The sequence below is a fragment of the Crotalus tigris genome, unplaced genomic scaffold (genome assembly GCF_016545835.1).
Source record: "Crotalus tigris isolate CLP2741 ecotype Arizona unplaced genomic scaffold, ASM1654583v1 scf7180000022411.5474196:2289641, whole genome shotgun sequence".
In the NCBI taxonomy this organism is placed as follows: Eukaryota; Metazoa; Chordata; class Lepidosauria; order Squamata; family Viperidae; genus Crotalus; species Crotalus tigris.
The window spans coordinates 2,215,654-2,231,121 of NW_024099112.1; the positions used below are offsets into that span (position 1 = coordinate 2,215,654).

General features: G+C 34.2%; 1 protein-coding gene across 1 annotated transcript; it reads right to left on the reverse strand.

Annotated features, from left to right (window-relative positions):
* Positions 1-387: 387 nt before the first annotated feature.
* Positions 388-14,956, reverse strand: LRIF1 (ligand dependent nuclear receptor interacting factor 1). Its single transcript, XM_039319116.1, has 4 exons — positions 14,630-14,956; positions 9,435-10,908; positions 8,858-9,100; positions 388-1,775 (listed from the first exon to the last, which is right to left on the reverse strand). Exons 1-4 carry the CDS (start codon positions 14,701-14,703, stop codon positions 1,320-1,322), a joined length of 2,247 nt encoding a protein of 748 aa, XP_039175050.1. The 5' UTR covers positions 14,704-14,956; the 3' UTR covers positions 388-1,319.
* Positions 14,957-15,468: the final 512 nt, after the last annotated feature.

The window sequence follows — 15,468 nt, forward strand, 5'->3', positions numbered from 1 at the left end:
CATCTTGACTTTTGCCAAGTTTCTCCACAATCTCCACAATTCAAAGCTATGGTGTCAGCAATGACAAATTGGCAAAATCCCCCATTAAAGCTCTGGTGAGGGGGGAAGGGCAAAGAAAACATACAAGACCATTTTCACAGAACCAGAGGTCAAGGCTCCATTACACACAATCTAGTTGATCAAGTTATGATCCAACACAATTGAACATAGGACAACCCTATCCTTTAGCATCTCAAAAAGGTCCAGGTACACTATACATAGCTCCATCAACAACATACAGAAACCAACAAAAAAACTGAGAGTTAAGGTTAGTAGATGAGCATGGATTACATTCCAATCAAATGAGTAATACTTTTAAAGAATAAGCCAGTGAGATTTTCCTGTTTGTATATTTATTATAGAAACGGAGAAACACAAATGAAAAGAATTAATGAATTAAACTGATTCACAGAAAAGGTCATGAAAATTATAGGCTATATATTAACTGGTGATAACATCTAGATTAAATATGGGAAGGATATATTGTTGTAATAGCAACTTATTCTACCAAATCCAGATTTTTATGAAGCTAAAACAAATCCCAAACAAGCTGATTACTTGTGAGCTTCTCTGGAGCCACAATACTGACCATATAATTATTTAGAAGATAAAGAAATGGATAAAAAAAATGAATGAGAAAGCAGATAGTGACTGGAATGTCCGGGAAAAGGCTATAAGTAGCTCATTAAAAATCTAAACATGAGTATAGCTTACTGCAAATTACTATACTTTGTAGTACAGTTCACTGTTCTAATTATTTTTCAGTATATTACTTGTTTAAGTCAGGATCAAAATTTCATCTCTTGAAAAACTAAAGGACCTACTGATCTTTAGTGACCAAAAGAAATATTTTGAGTTTTGGAACAAATTTACTCACTTAAATAACAGATCAATATTAATCACTGAGTGTTTTAAATAATATCTAAGCTAGTACATTTCTGTCAGGATTAAGCTAGTTATATGCTTTCAAAACATTTTCAACTGAAGAATTCTATCTACAATTCAACTGGTTACTGATTAAGATCAGCATGAATATAAATTGTATTTACTATAAAAATTATAATGAATTAAATAAATCTCTGAGCAAGTTATATTCTTGTCAATAAGATTCTAGATTTGCATACTTCTTTGTCTTGGAATTGGAGTTCATTCGTTCATACTTATATGAATTATAATTATATAATTAATTATATTAATACCATGTAAACATTAGGAAAATTAGATTTATGGTAGGTTAACAGGTAACAGGTAACATTTCAGCAATTGGCAAATTAGCTTTGTTAACACTGATGCATTTTTTTTCTCATTGCTTCCAAGGCTGCCTCTCGTTCCCTCAGCAATAGTTTAAGCCTTGTTATTTTCTCATCTTTTATTGTTTCTTCCAAGTCTGGGGGGCTGAAAGGAAAAACATCATTTCTGAAAGAACCTTCACTGAGAGCAGTTTCATTTTCATTTTCATGGCAATTAGAAGTAGAATTCAAAACACTGTTCACTTCGTTGTTGTGAACCCAAGGATTTGAGACTTGATGGGAACACTGAAGAAAACTAGTCGACTGCTCTTGTTTGGATAAGTCCCGCGTGCAAGAATTATTCAAGTTTTCCATTGCGGAATAGGAGTTGTTACACTCAGAGTCCTGCATTGTTGTAACATCTTTTTTTCTCTTCTTTGGATTTTCTAAAACTGGTATTGATTTTGTCTTCCTCTTTATATTCATCTTTTCCCCTTGTTTCTTTATCTGTAAATAAAGAAAACAAAGAATAGCATATTATTGTGACAATATAAATTAAGCAAACCACTCTACAGCTATTCTGAATGAAACTCACTGTCTTTGGGGACAATGTCTCAAGGAACATGGGGCATTTTTTTCTCCCTTTTTCTTCCTAAGATTGAAAACCCAATTTTTCTTCTTCTGCTTTGAGGATGTTCTAACGTTAGAACAGGGGTTCTCAATCTTGGCAACTTTAAGACTTGTGGACTTCAACTCCCAGAATTCCTCAGCCAGCAAAGTTGGCTGAGGAATTCTGGGAGTCGAAGTCCACAAGTCTTAAAGTTGCCAAGGTTGAGAACCCCTGCGTTAGAAAGTCCACTTTTGGAAGGAGTCAAAAGGAGGTGTATTACAGAGTGGGCTAGAAAGCTTACCAGGAAAATCGCTAACTCTACTGAATTCAAAGCCTTCTGAAACATTTTTCCCTAAACCAGTATGTAACTTCAAAAAGTCGGACTTCCGGTGGTTAGCGACGATGATGGCGGCTACATTGTAGTCGTCCTCCTGGGACGGCGTTAGATCTGCGGAGCACAGCGGACATCAGCTGGCCCGCGGCTCGAAATCCCCTTCCCGGGCGAAGGGAAGGGGTAGAGAACTACACGAATAGAGGTAGAACCTCTTAACCCCTCCTGGAGTTTTTTGGGGGGGGGTAGAAAGAGCGTTCCCTCGGAGTTCGTGTTCTCTCCGCCTCCCAGCTGTTTTTGTTTCCTCGGAAACAAAGTGAAACGCCACTACCATCTCTGCGCTTAAAGTGTTCTGATGAGTGACTTTTAAAGCGGACAGAGCTATTTAAAGGATTTTACTTGTAGTGTTTCATTTCTCTTTTAGTCTATGTTGATTTTTTTTTCTTTTGTCTTTGCTGGTGCGGAGAGTGAAAGTAAGATGGCGATTTGAAAGTGCCTTTGTTTTTTGTTTTTTTTCCGGAAAGAAAGCATTGATATAAATGGAACGTAATGGACTATATAGTTCTTTTCTTTTAAGCTTTTCTTTTTTTTTCTGAAAGTGCTCTGGTGGCTTTGAAGCTTTTTTTGCACTCTCCTTTGCTTCTTTTTTTTTTTCAAACTTTGAGGATTTTAGTACTTTTTTTTTCTTTTTAAGAAGGAAGAAAGAGAGAATAAGATTTTTTAAAAATGGTTTTAAAGAGGCAACCAGCTTCTACAGTTTCTAAGGTGGCTTCTTCTCCTGCAATTTTACCAGTACAACAATCTAAAGCTACACCATCAGTACAGCAACCTAAAGTTACACCTCCACCTTCTCCTCCTTTGCCAGTATTATCTGTACAAGACATGAAAGATATAATGGGAAATGCTGTATCCCAAATCAGAGAGGAAATGAAGGACCTTCTTGGACAGAATAAATCTGAAAGTAGAGAGGAAATGAAGGACCTTCTTGAACAGAATAAATCTGAAAGCAGAAAGGAAATGAAGGAGCTCTTAGAGGAGAATAATACTATTTTGAGGCAAGATATAGTAACAGCTTTATCAGGATTGGCTTCTGTGGTCAAGAAGCTTGACTCCAGAGTGGAAGAGGTTGCAGATAAAGTAGATCTCTTGGAAGATAAATTTGAAGATATGGAAAAAAAGATGGAAATTTCACAAGATGATATTCTTATGTCTCAGTACAGGGAAATGGAATATGCCCTGAGAATCAGGGGTCTGAAAGAAGATATGAATCAAGATTTGATAGAGATGGTGGTTAATGATCTTGCTCTTGTTTTGAATAGGGATAAAGATGGATTACGTAGAGAAGTGGAAAAAATTTACAGAGTTAACTCTTGGGTTGCGAAGCAAAAGAATTTACCAAGAGATGTGGTGATTTATTTTGCCAAGAGATCTCTGCGTAATGAAATCATACAAGCCTTTTATAATAAGAGGTTCCAGATTGCTGCCCAAGATGTCATCATTCTAAAGGAAATCCCATCTAAAATTTTAAGAAATAGAAAAGATTTTGCTTTTTTAGCTAATGAACTAAAAACAAGATTGATGCCATTCAGATGGGAGATTCCGATGGGTATTGTTTTGAGCCATGCGGGGACACGCTACAGACTTAATACTGTTACTAAAGCAAAAGAGTTTTATAATTCTGTCCTGGGAGCAGGCTCATCTTCACTCATGATTCAGAAAGTTTTGGAGGGCAAAGAGGTGGAACGGCAGTCTGAAGGATTAGGTCTGATGGTTGCTGGAAAGTCACAGGTTGAATGGTCTCGACAAACAGAGATCAAAGAGCAAAGAATGACTCGTGCTGCACATAGACGTAAGGAAAAGGAACAACAAAAGAAAGACGTCAAAGAATCTCCTCAAGAAAGTGTCTCGTTGCCGGTGGGAGGAGCAAGACCCAAGAGCTCTGCAACACATTCTTCAATGGCAGACCTTCAGGTAGTCTTCTCCAGGCTTCTGGTTAAGGGAGATGGTAAAATTCCTGACCTGGAATGTTAACGGCCTCAACTCCCCTCAGAAGAGAAAGAAAATCTTTCATTACTTAAAGCAACATAACAATGATATTATTTGTTTGCAGGAAACACATATTTTACCCAAAGACCAAAAATACTTAGTCAATGCTCGTTTGGGATCTCATTTTTTATCTTCTGCTCCTGGGAAAAAAGGGGGTGTAGTTATCTATGTTAAGCAAAACTTACCAGTCTGTTTGGTAGAATCAGATCCTCAAGGAAGATATGTTATGATTGAACTTGGTTTATATGGTAAGAAAATACTTATAGTGGGATTGTACGCACCAAACCCAACAACAGGAACAATTTTATAGACTGCTACATCAGAAACTAAGTTCGTTGGACTATAGATCTGTGATATTAATGGGAGATTGGAATGGTGTTTTAGATACACAAAGGGATAAAAAAGGATTTTCTATTTTTTTCAAACAGGCTAAATTACCCAAAGCTTTTTTTGATTTGAAAGAGGACTGGGAGCTGAGAGATTATTGGCGTGAATGTAACCAAGAGGAGAGAGACTTCACCTTCTTTTCAGATAGACATCAATCCTTCTCAAGAATTGACTTTTTCTTGATTACAACTGACTTATATTTCAGGGTAAAGAATGTAAAAATTTTTCCTAGGTCATTGACGGATCATAGTCCAGTTTGGATGGAGTTGGCTGATGAAAAAGAGGAGAGGAGATCGTGGAGGGTGAATGAGAACTTATTTAAACAAGAAAAGAATGTTCAAAAATTAAAGGAGCATTTAAAGGATTATTTTGCTTTAAATATGCATAAGGGAACTTCAATATCAATGGTATGGGATGCAGGTAAAGCTTTCATGCGTGGGATTTTGATAAAAATGAATAATGTTTATAGACAAAAGCAGATTCAGAAACGTAAGGAACTGGAAGATGAGATTAAATTAAAAGAAAAGTCTTTGATTTTAAATCCTACAGATGAAAAGGTTAAAGAATCTATAAAGTTGTTAAAAACACAATTTAATATGTTGATGGCGGATCAAACCGCAACTAATTTATTGTTTATGAAACAAAATACATTTTGCAATGCTAATAAACCAGGGAGATGGTTGGCTTATCAATTAAGAAAGAAACAGAGACAGAGAATTATAGATAAAATAAATTATAATGGTAAATTAGTTTATCAGAAGGAGTTGATCAAGAAATCTTTTTTAGATTACTATCAAAAATTATACAAGAGTACTAATGTACAAACTTTAGATATAAATAATTATTTAAGTGAGGCCAACTTCCCTAAATTAACAGAAGATCAGCAACAAGAAATTAATGGTTTAATCACCAATGAGGAAATTGTGACAGTTATTAAGCAATTAAAATTAGGTAAAGCACCGGGTACGGATGGTTTGACATCCATTTATTATAAAACCTTGGTAGAAGAGATGATTCAACCTTTATGTGAGCTTTTTAATAATATACTACAGGGCTCAGAGATTCCTCTGTCATGGCGTAGAGCTTTTATATCTTTGATTCCAAAAGAGGATCAAGATCTCACTTTACCGAAGAATTATAGGCCCATATCTCTTTTAAATGTAGATTATAAGATTTTTGCAAAAATTTTAGCTAATAGGCTTATGAGGGTTTTGCATCAGCTTATACATAAGGACCAATTGGGTTTTATAACTGGTAGGTATATGAAGAATAATGTTAGACAAATTATTAATTTACTAGAATATTTAGATAAGAATAACCAAATTTCCGCAGGGCTGATATTTTTAGATGCTGAAAAAGCTTTTGATCAATTGAATTGGCAGTTTATGTTAAGATTAATTGAGGAAATGAATTTTGGAGAAAAAATATCACAAGCTTTTGGTGCTATATATCAAAAACAAACGGCACAACTTATTGTTAATGGGGGTTTGTCAGAGGTTTTTACAATAGAAAAAGGTACAAGACAGGGATGTCCATTGTCACCGTTACTGTTTGTTTTAACTCTGGAAATTTTGCTGATCAAAATTCGAGAGTCGCAGGAAATAAAAGGAATAGAAATTAACAAAAAAGAATATAAATTAAGAGCTTTTGCAGATGACTTGGTGGTTACTTTGTCTCAACCTACCTATTCTGTAGTAAATTTATTACAACTGATTTACCAATATGGACGGGTTTCGGGTTTTAAAATTAATAATAATAAGACTAAAATATTATCTAAAAACATGACTAATTTGGATAAGCAGATTTTGGTTAATCTGACAGACTTTGAAGTTGTTGATAAGATAAAATATCTGGGGGTTACCCTATCTGTTTCTAATGTAAAATTGTATAAAAACAATTATGAAAGGCTGTGGGTCAGGGTACAAAAAGATTTGAAAAATTGGGAGAAGTTACAGTTATCTCTTATGGGAAGAATTGCAGTGATTAAAATGAATGTCCTGCCAAAATTTCTCTTTTTATTTCAAATGTTACCTATTTTAAAGAATGAGGTTAATTTAAATGAATGGCAGAAAGGTATCAACAAATTTATTTGGGCAGGGAAAAAACCAAGGGTAAAGCTTAAAATTATGCAAGACTTCCGTGAGAGAGGTGGACTCAAGGTACCGAATCTGAAATTATATTATGATGCTGTGGCTTTAACACTAATTAGTGATTGGGTTGATTTAACAAATGTAGAAATACTCTATTTGGAGGGTTGGGATTTACTTTTTGGATGGCATGCCTATCTAATTTTTAATAAAAAAGTGGATCGGGTTTTTAAATCTCATATTATAAGGATTTCTTTACTTCGGGTTTGGAGGAAATATTATAAAAGTGAGTTTAAAATACCATTATGGGCTATACCTTGGCATGTGATAGAGGGGATAAGAAGAGGAGTTAAGATGGATAGTGTTTCTTATGCGCAATTACTCAGGTGAGATGGTAAAAATTGGCAGTTAAAATCTTTGGAAGACTTAGCACATGAAAATATTATATATTCATGGTTTCAGTATAGACAAATAGCTGATAGATGGAAGATAGATCGTAATGTGGGTCTGCTCAGAGAAGATGAAAATCTTTTTAAACAAGTAAAAGATCAAAGGCGAACTCACATTAAGAGAATTTATGGGGTGCTAGTAGAACTGGACTCAGAATCAGAACTAATTAAAGAATGTATGATTAAATGGGCACAAAATTTTGGTGAACCAGTTCTACTAGATACCTGGGAAACCATCTGGGTGAGGAATGTTAAATTTACACAAGCCCAGAACTTAAGGGAGAATTTTTACAAAATGTTTTACAGATGGCACCTTGATCCACAAAAAATGTCTCGTATGTATCCTGACTTACAGCCTAAATGTTGGAGATGTGGTTGTTTGGATGCTACTTATTATCATATTTGGTGGTCGTGTAAAAATATAAAAGTCTTTTGGATTAAGATATGGTGGAATATTCAAAGAATTTTTAGAAAGAGGGTAAAATTTACCCCACAATTGTTTTTGTTAGGTATTGTTACTGATTGTGATGCTAAGGAAGTTATATTGATGTTAAATTTGATTACGGCCGCTAGGCTGTTAGTAGGGCAATATTGGAAGAAGGAATCTTTGCCTACCTTGCAAGAGTGGTTTTTTAAAGTTTCTTATTTGGCGGAAATGGCAAAGATTTCGGCTTTCTTAAAGGAGCAATCGCAAGAGAAATTCTTTGTGGTATGGGAAAAATGGATAAATTTTATACAATATAAATTGGATATAAAAAAATATCATTTAGCTTTCTAATAACTTGTATATAAATTTTAATATTTTATAGATTGTACTTTTTTATATCTCTTTTCTTCTTTCTCTTTTCTTTTTCTTTTTTTGTTATCTTTTTTTCTTTCAAGTACTTTTTTCTTTTAATATGTATGCTTTTTTTATATATATTTTATTGTTAATTACTTTATAAATTGTTTATGTAAGGTATTTAGATATATTTATGATTTATATTTTTTCAATTTTTTTAAGATTCTAAAATTTTTTAATTAAGCCTATATTCAGCTCTGGGAAGATCGGGGGGGATGGAGAGGGAGGGTTGGGGTGGGTGGGTTAGGGTTGTTTTTTTTTGTTTTTTGTTTTGCTTTTTGTAAAAATATCTAAAAATTTTCAATTAAAAAAAAAAAAAGTCCACTGGTTTAGATTTACTTCCACTACTGCTTGTGCTGGGAGGAAGTCCTTGAAAGAACCTATTAGGAACGGGAGGGATAAGCACATCATTCCCTAAAACTGTTTTTCTTTTAAGGCATGACTACATTGGCTTATAAAACTGTGATATATTAAATGTTTCACAAAACATTTATCACTTCTCATGAAAGAAAAACAAGTAGCGGGACATTATTTCATGTTCAAAAGTTAAAGTACTCAAATTGCTTCACTTAATACAATATATCTCCTCCTTTTTGAATTACAAAACACTAAAAATAACATAAACATATCAAAAGCTATAAAAATAGGACATATACCTTGATGTTATTTTAATACTCCTCTTGAAAAACACAATTTTTTGTAATAAAATGAATCTATAAACATTTAATGATATCACAGTAATTCAGCCAATCATTGTGACAGGCTTTATTATTTCTAGTAGTTATGAATAAGGATGAATATCAAAGAATATTAATCATAAATGTAATATTCTACATACCGTTTCTTCTTTTTCAGTTTCACTTTTCATAGGCATAGACAACACATTATCAATGTCATTCATTTGTACACTTTTGGAAAATACAGATGCATCTGTGCTTTTAGATGGAACTGATGAAGCTCTCCTAAGATAAACTCTCTCTTCTTTAAAAAGACCAAATTTCTTTCTCAACTGAAGATACTGTTTTTTCTGTTGTTCTTGGATATGTTTCATCCAAATTGGCATTCCTGAAGTTATTTTAACCTAAAATAGTAAGCATTACTCATTACAATCATTTTATTCCTTAAGGTGATTTACAAGAGAATAAATTTGCAAATACTGAATATAAAATCATATCTTATAAAATAGAAGCATCTATTTATTAAAAAAGATCAACTGACCATCTAAAATTGTGAGGCCTATTCAAAAATGGAAGAAAGTTGTGCCAACATCCTTCAGCAAATTATTCCTCAAGGAAGAAGTTATTACCAAAAAATTTCCACATTTCCATTTCCACCAATCATATTGGAAGATATGAGCATGATCCCAATGATATAAATATCCAATAATATAAATACAATTTGATATGAAGAATTACCTGTTGTTCTTCCTCTTTAACTGCACGATGTACCAAAGTTGGTGATGTAGGATCAGCAGCTGCTTTAAAAGAAAGATCTTTCTGTGCAGTATTGTATGTGCTTTCTTTTGTGACATATTTCTGAGCAACATTTATCCCAACAGAAACATTCCTCCTTGAGGAGGATGCTTCATGTTGGCTGATGCTGCTTATTTGAAGACTGCAATGCGGTGAGGCAGGTGTCGATTCTGCTTTAAAATCTTTATTTACTTCAGATTCTAGATACGGTATCGAATTGTCACTAAATTTAGGTTCTTTTACATTAGATGCAATCCTTTTATTTTTTGATAATACAATATTGATAACCTGATTGGTCATGGTATTATCTGTAACTGAACTAATTGATTCTGATGTTTGTTTTCTGACATTTGTGCTTTCTTGCTTGCTAGGCTTGAGCGTTGATAAAATATTACCTTTTTTAGCCAGTAAATATACCTTTCCATTGCACATTACTAGAGAACTGTCTTTTGTAGAAGGCGTTTTTGCATGACTTTCATAGAAGCTGCTAGGACAAATAGGCAAAATACTGGTAGAATTGTTTTTGGTATTTTTCATATCGGCCAATGTTTTTAAGAGCTTAGATGCCATCTTGTTAGATGATTTTACAGGGACAAGGTAAGATGTTGATGACTGTGGATTTTCATGAACAACCCATTTGATAGGATTTGTCTTATCTTCCATGCTACCAGAGGTTGATACTTCTACAGCAGAGTTATTGTTAACCTTTTGTGGTGTTGCCGGTATTAAAGAACTGGATACTTCTTCCACTGGTTTTGGATATTTGGTTTCCAATGATTTGGAATCAGGCATTTTCACTGTATTTACTGGTGATACAAAGGTAACAGTTGGTGCATTGATAATCTCACCCTTCCCTGAAGCATTTGAGGCTGGAACTGTAGCCAGGATTTTCTCCTGAATTATTGGTGGTAAAACAGAAACTGGAAGAGTTTTAACTTTGGCATGGCCAGAAGGTAACATTGGAGGTTTCATAGAAAGTGGAGTATTTTCTATTTTCACAATTGCTGTGCTTGTGTCTGAACAAACTGGAGCAACAGATTTCTGTAAGGATGATCTATCAGCTGAATAACTACTCTGAATGCCAGAAACTGTTGATGTAATTGGATTTTGTTTTACAACAAAAGTTACATTAACTTTTTCTTGTTGATTTAAAGGCTTCAGTAAAATTAAACGATTGGCTGCAACAGTCTTTAATTCAGAGATTTTAGCAGCAGGAGATGTAATTGTATTTTTAAATGAAGTCTTCACATAATCATGAACAGATAGTGAAATATTTCTTTTAACATCATGAGACACGACTGAAGACTGAACCAGATTCTTCAAGTTATTTAAAGGTTTAGAAACTGGAAGTAATTTCAAAACTTTTTTTCCATCCAGCCCAGTCGTTTGAACTGGTTGACGTACACAATCTGTAATACTTAAAAAGAAAAATACATATAATCCATTGCTCTTATAACTAGTTTGCACACTGAACATATTTAAATACCTTAAACTATTAACTTTCAAATAAATATTTTGATTTTATGAGTATAATCAATATTATTGTACTTTAATGGGGATTTCTTCTAAATTCCAAAAGTTAGAGTATTGTCAACAGCCTTTCAATGATTACTTACAGAAAAAAAATCATTCCATCTACTGTGTTAGTTTTATAAAAATGTAACTTAATGTAACTTAAGCACTAAAAGTGTAATTTAAACACTAATACTGAAGAAAAAATGAAGGCACACTGTCACCGATGATTATGATATCACTTCTACATTCCTCCAGCCAATAGCTGTTCTGTTAAATTGTTACCCTTTTCTGATTTTTAAATAAATCCTAAGATCTTATCATATTCTTAGAACAAATGAATTAAAATATTTTTTTAGCTAGAAGGTTGAAGAGAAACAGAACCCTACCTCTTCTAGATAGTATAATAAAGGTGGAATCATTTGGAAGCAGTGGGATATGCATGCAATGGAATCAATCCATTGAGCAATTAATCAGGTCAATAGAAAGTCTAGGGCTATTTCCCTCCTACCTATTTTACTATCTGATCAGAAGTTCAGCTTTTTCTACAAAGTACCTGCTCCAAATCACCCCAATCTTTCTTCATTTTAACAATTTATTATATATATATATACACACACACACACATACATACACACACACACACACACACACTCTAAATCTACCTAGTAGAATCCGACCAGTATGTTCAGATCTGTTTTTAAAAGAAGCCACATTACTTTTGCCACTCTTTGACCACTAAGGATTCAGGAAGATAAAAAGGGCAGCCTTCCTCCAACCACTTGACCGTTCAATGAATATCTAAGACAGTGGTAGTCAACCTGGTCCCTACCACCCACTAGTGGGTGTTCCAGCTTTCATGGTGGGCGGTAGGGGTTTCGTCCGATACTGAAGCACTTTCCTTTTTTTTAATTTAATTGACTTTTAAAAAAATTTCCATAGCATTATTTAAAAACATTTTCATTAGGTTTTCATAAAATTCCCCATGACAATTTAAATTTCTGAAAATAAACTATTTGTATTGCCCGCGCATAAGTTTAGTTCACATTATGTAAGTGAAACTAAATGGCGCTATAGTGGGACCGCAAACAAAAGAGCCTCATCTTAGAATAGCTCGCGCATCTCCCCCCACACCACCCAGCTGTAACAGACAAGCAGAGCTGGTAGCCGGCACCCCCAAAACCCAATCCACAATGCGCGAGAGGCATGCGCAGACGATGATACACGGCGCAGGCTCTTTTGTTTGCGGTTGCACTGGTCAGTACGCAGTTAGATTTGTGAGAGTGAGCACTTGCCTACAGCTTCAAACAAAATATTGTGAGTCCATGTCTCAAAAAAAGAAATACGCTCGTGTCTATTTGCCAGAGTATCTGAAGATGGGTTTCATAGAATCTGTTGTAAATAAACAACATCCATAAAACATTATCCAATGAGGCAATGAAGCCAAGTCGATTGAAAGAACATCTTTCTACAAAGCATCCAAATGATAAGGACAAGCCCATTGAATATTTTCAGGAAATATATAAAAAATTTCAAAATCATTCAACAATCGTTGCATCATTTAAGAAACAACATGCAGCGAACGAAGATGGATTAATTACCACTTATCGCATTTCACAATTAATTGCAAAAAGTGGTAAAAGCTATAATATTGGAGAAACTGTAATAATACCCTCTATAAAAGAATTTATCTCAACAGTAATGCATCAGGATATACCTGAAATTTTAAAAACGTTGCCCCTAAGCGATAGCACAGTAAAGCGACAAATTGAAGAAATGGCAGTTAATGTTGAAAAAAACCTGATAAGTATTCTCCAAAACTTTTCATTTTCCATGCAATTGGACGAGTCTACCATTGCAGATAATAATGCTTTATTAATGGCATATGTACGTTATTTTGATGAAAACAATACATTACCAGAAGAAATGCTATTTGCAATAAATCTCATTACAGATACAAGAGGATTATCTATATTTAATACTGTGAAATCATACTTTACAAAAAATAATACAAATAATATTTGAATAATATTGTTGCATGCGCTACTGATGGAGCACCATCAATGGTAGGTCGCTATTGTGGATTTGTGGCTTATTTGTTGCTTATTTAAATGTTTTATATATTCATTATGTGGTGCACAGACAACATCTTGTAGGAAAATATCTAAGTACAAGTCTCCATTCATCATTAACTATAATAATTTGAGCCATAAACAAGATCAAATCCAATGCAAAAAATGATAGAATATTTTGACAGCTTTGCCAGGACAATAATGAAGATTTTATTACGTTACTTTTGCACACACAGAAGTTTGTTGGCTGTTAAAGGGTACATCTTTGGCTCGTTTTGTAGCATTATATGATAGTGTCATACAATTTTTTGAAATTAATAATGAGACCAATCTGTGTGAACAGTTAAAAACAGTAAAGAATGATGCCTTTTATTTGGCGGATATTTTCAAGAGATTTCATGATGTCAATTTGCAGCTTCAAGAAGCTAATAAAACTCTTATAGGTTGCCAAAGTATTGTGTCATTATTTATTGACAAACTTGAACTACTTAGTTATAATCTATTAAAGAGAGAATTTCATCAGTTTCCTGAATTATCATCTATAAAAGATGATGTAACTCCAGAGGATATTGACAGATTCAGTAGCCTCCTCAATGAACTTAAATTGGACATGGAAAAACAATTTGAAGATATTTTGAAATTGAAGGTGTATGACTGGATGAAAAATCCTTTTACTGCAAATATTGAAGAGGCTGATACAACTTGCCAAGAAGCACTGTTAGAAATTAGATATGATGAAAAAAGTAAACATAAATTCGATAGTGGTGGATATGAAAACCTATGGCAAAGTAAAAAAAATGCCTGTCTTATATCCAAATATGTGGAAAATGATATTCAGTTTATTGATACCTTTCCCTACCTCATATCTTGTGGAATCAGGCTTTAGTGCTCTTAATCATATTATGACCAAAGAAAGAAACTGCCTGAATATTTCTGAAAGAGGAGACCTTTTTGTTCCTTACAAAAATTGAGCCAGATATCCAATATTTAGTTTTGCAGCATCAGCCTCAGGGATCTCATTAATAATTTAATTAATTAAATGTAATTTCATCAGGCTTCATGCTTCTATGTATGCAAAGTATAAATAAAAAAATAGGTTTAACTACAGTAAGTTGTTTTATAAAGATTTATTCTGCCAAACTTAGTGAAAGTACGACATAAAGTATTTGGTAAGTAATTATTATTATATGCTTTAACTTGCTGTAACTCTGCTTTATAAATTTTATAAAGTAAAGTTACTACCCTACTTTATAAATCGCCATTACTGTGGAACCAGTGGGTGACTGGAAAATTTTACTACTAACAGAGATACAAAAGTGGGCGGTAGGTATAAAAAGGTTGACTACCCCTGATCTAAGAGGACAAATTCGACGGGAAAAAGGAGAGACAGGGAGGACCTGCGAGGGAACATCTATTATAGCACGAGAAGTCAGCCCTACGGGGCGCTGTGGAATTGAGCCACAATAACCGGATACAAATCCGGAGCTGCTTTCCTCCAATTTAGAGAGACAGCGGAGCCCTCTGTCTAAAAGGAAAATGTCCATCAATACTCACTACGACGGGGTATCAACTGGAGGGTCCCCCTCCCCGTTTCCACTGGTAGCTGCTCCCAGCGCCATCTCGGACATCGCAACTGGGGAACTCCAGGATTAAATCCCGGAAGAGTTACCCTGACCCGAGACGATGTCAATCACTCCCTTGCCAAGGGATAACTCTTAAATCCACTGTAACGACGTATTTCCGGATATGGGGAAATCGTAATAAGGATACTCTCTTCTATTCGCGGTACAGTCATAACAGCCACTTCCTGTATCTGTACTTCCGTTCATCACTTCCTACTCTCGTTTCTTAATTAAGGGGCGCCATTTTGCTACCTTTATAGCAGTTCGGACAGAGGTAGGTTTTAGCTTCCGGGAGTTAACAAGACGGACATCCTGGTTGATATTACTTCCTGTTTGTGAAAAAAAAAGGGAAATTAGAACTTGTCTGGTTTGGATCATAATGCTACTTTTTAAGTTTCTTTGTTTCCGTCTTTTGGCAGATTAAAGAAAATTATTGTCGTCTTAAAAATAATATTTACGTATACGTTTCTATTAATAGTTTTTAATTCAACTGGAAGAACAAATCCTTGACTTTGGGACAAATTACATATGTCACAGTAGGAATTAAATATACATTCTAAAATTAAATACATCAATTTTAGCTTCAGCAGGCTATATTCGTCAGAATTTATATTCAACATCTACACATACCCCTTAGGTATGAAAACCAGCTGGATGACTTTGAGCGACTCTCTTAGCCCAACCCATCTCACAGGGATGTGGTCGGGAAAATAGTAAGAGGAAGGCGTGTTAGAGGTTTGCTGCCTTGAGTTATTCATAAAAATAGTAAAA

What these genes read in the sequence shown, in the direction of transcription:
- LRIF1 (XM_039319116.1), bottom strand. Translation starts at nt 14,703, where the DNA reads ATGTCCGAGATGGCGCTGGGAGCAGCTACCAGTGGAAACGGGGAGGGG. An exon ending in TTAAAGAGGAAGAACAACAG is followed by an intron (nt 9,101 to 9,434) that starts GTAATTCTTCAT and finishes TTACTATTTTAG; the next exon opens with GTTAAAATAACTTCAGGAAT. An exon ending in AAACTGAAAAAGAAGAAACG is followed by an intron (nt 1,776 to 8,857) that starts GTATGTAGAATA and finishes CTTTATTTACAG; the next exon opens with ATAAAGAAACAAGGGGAAAA.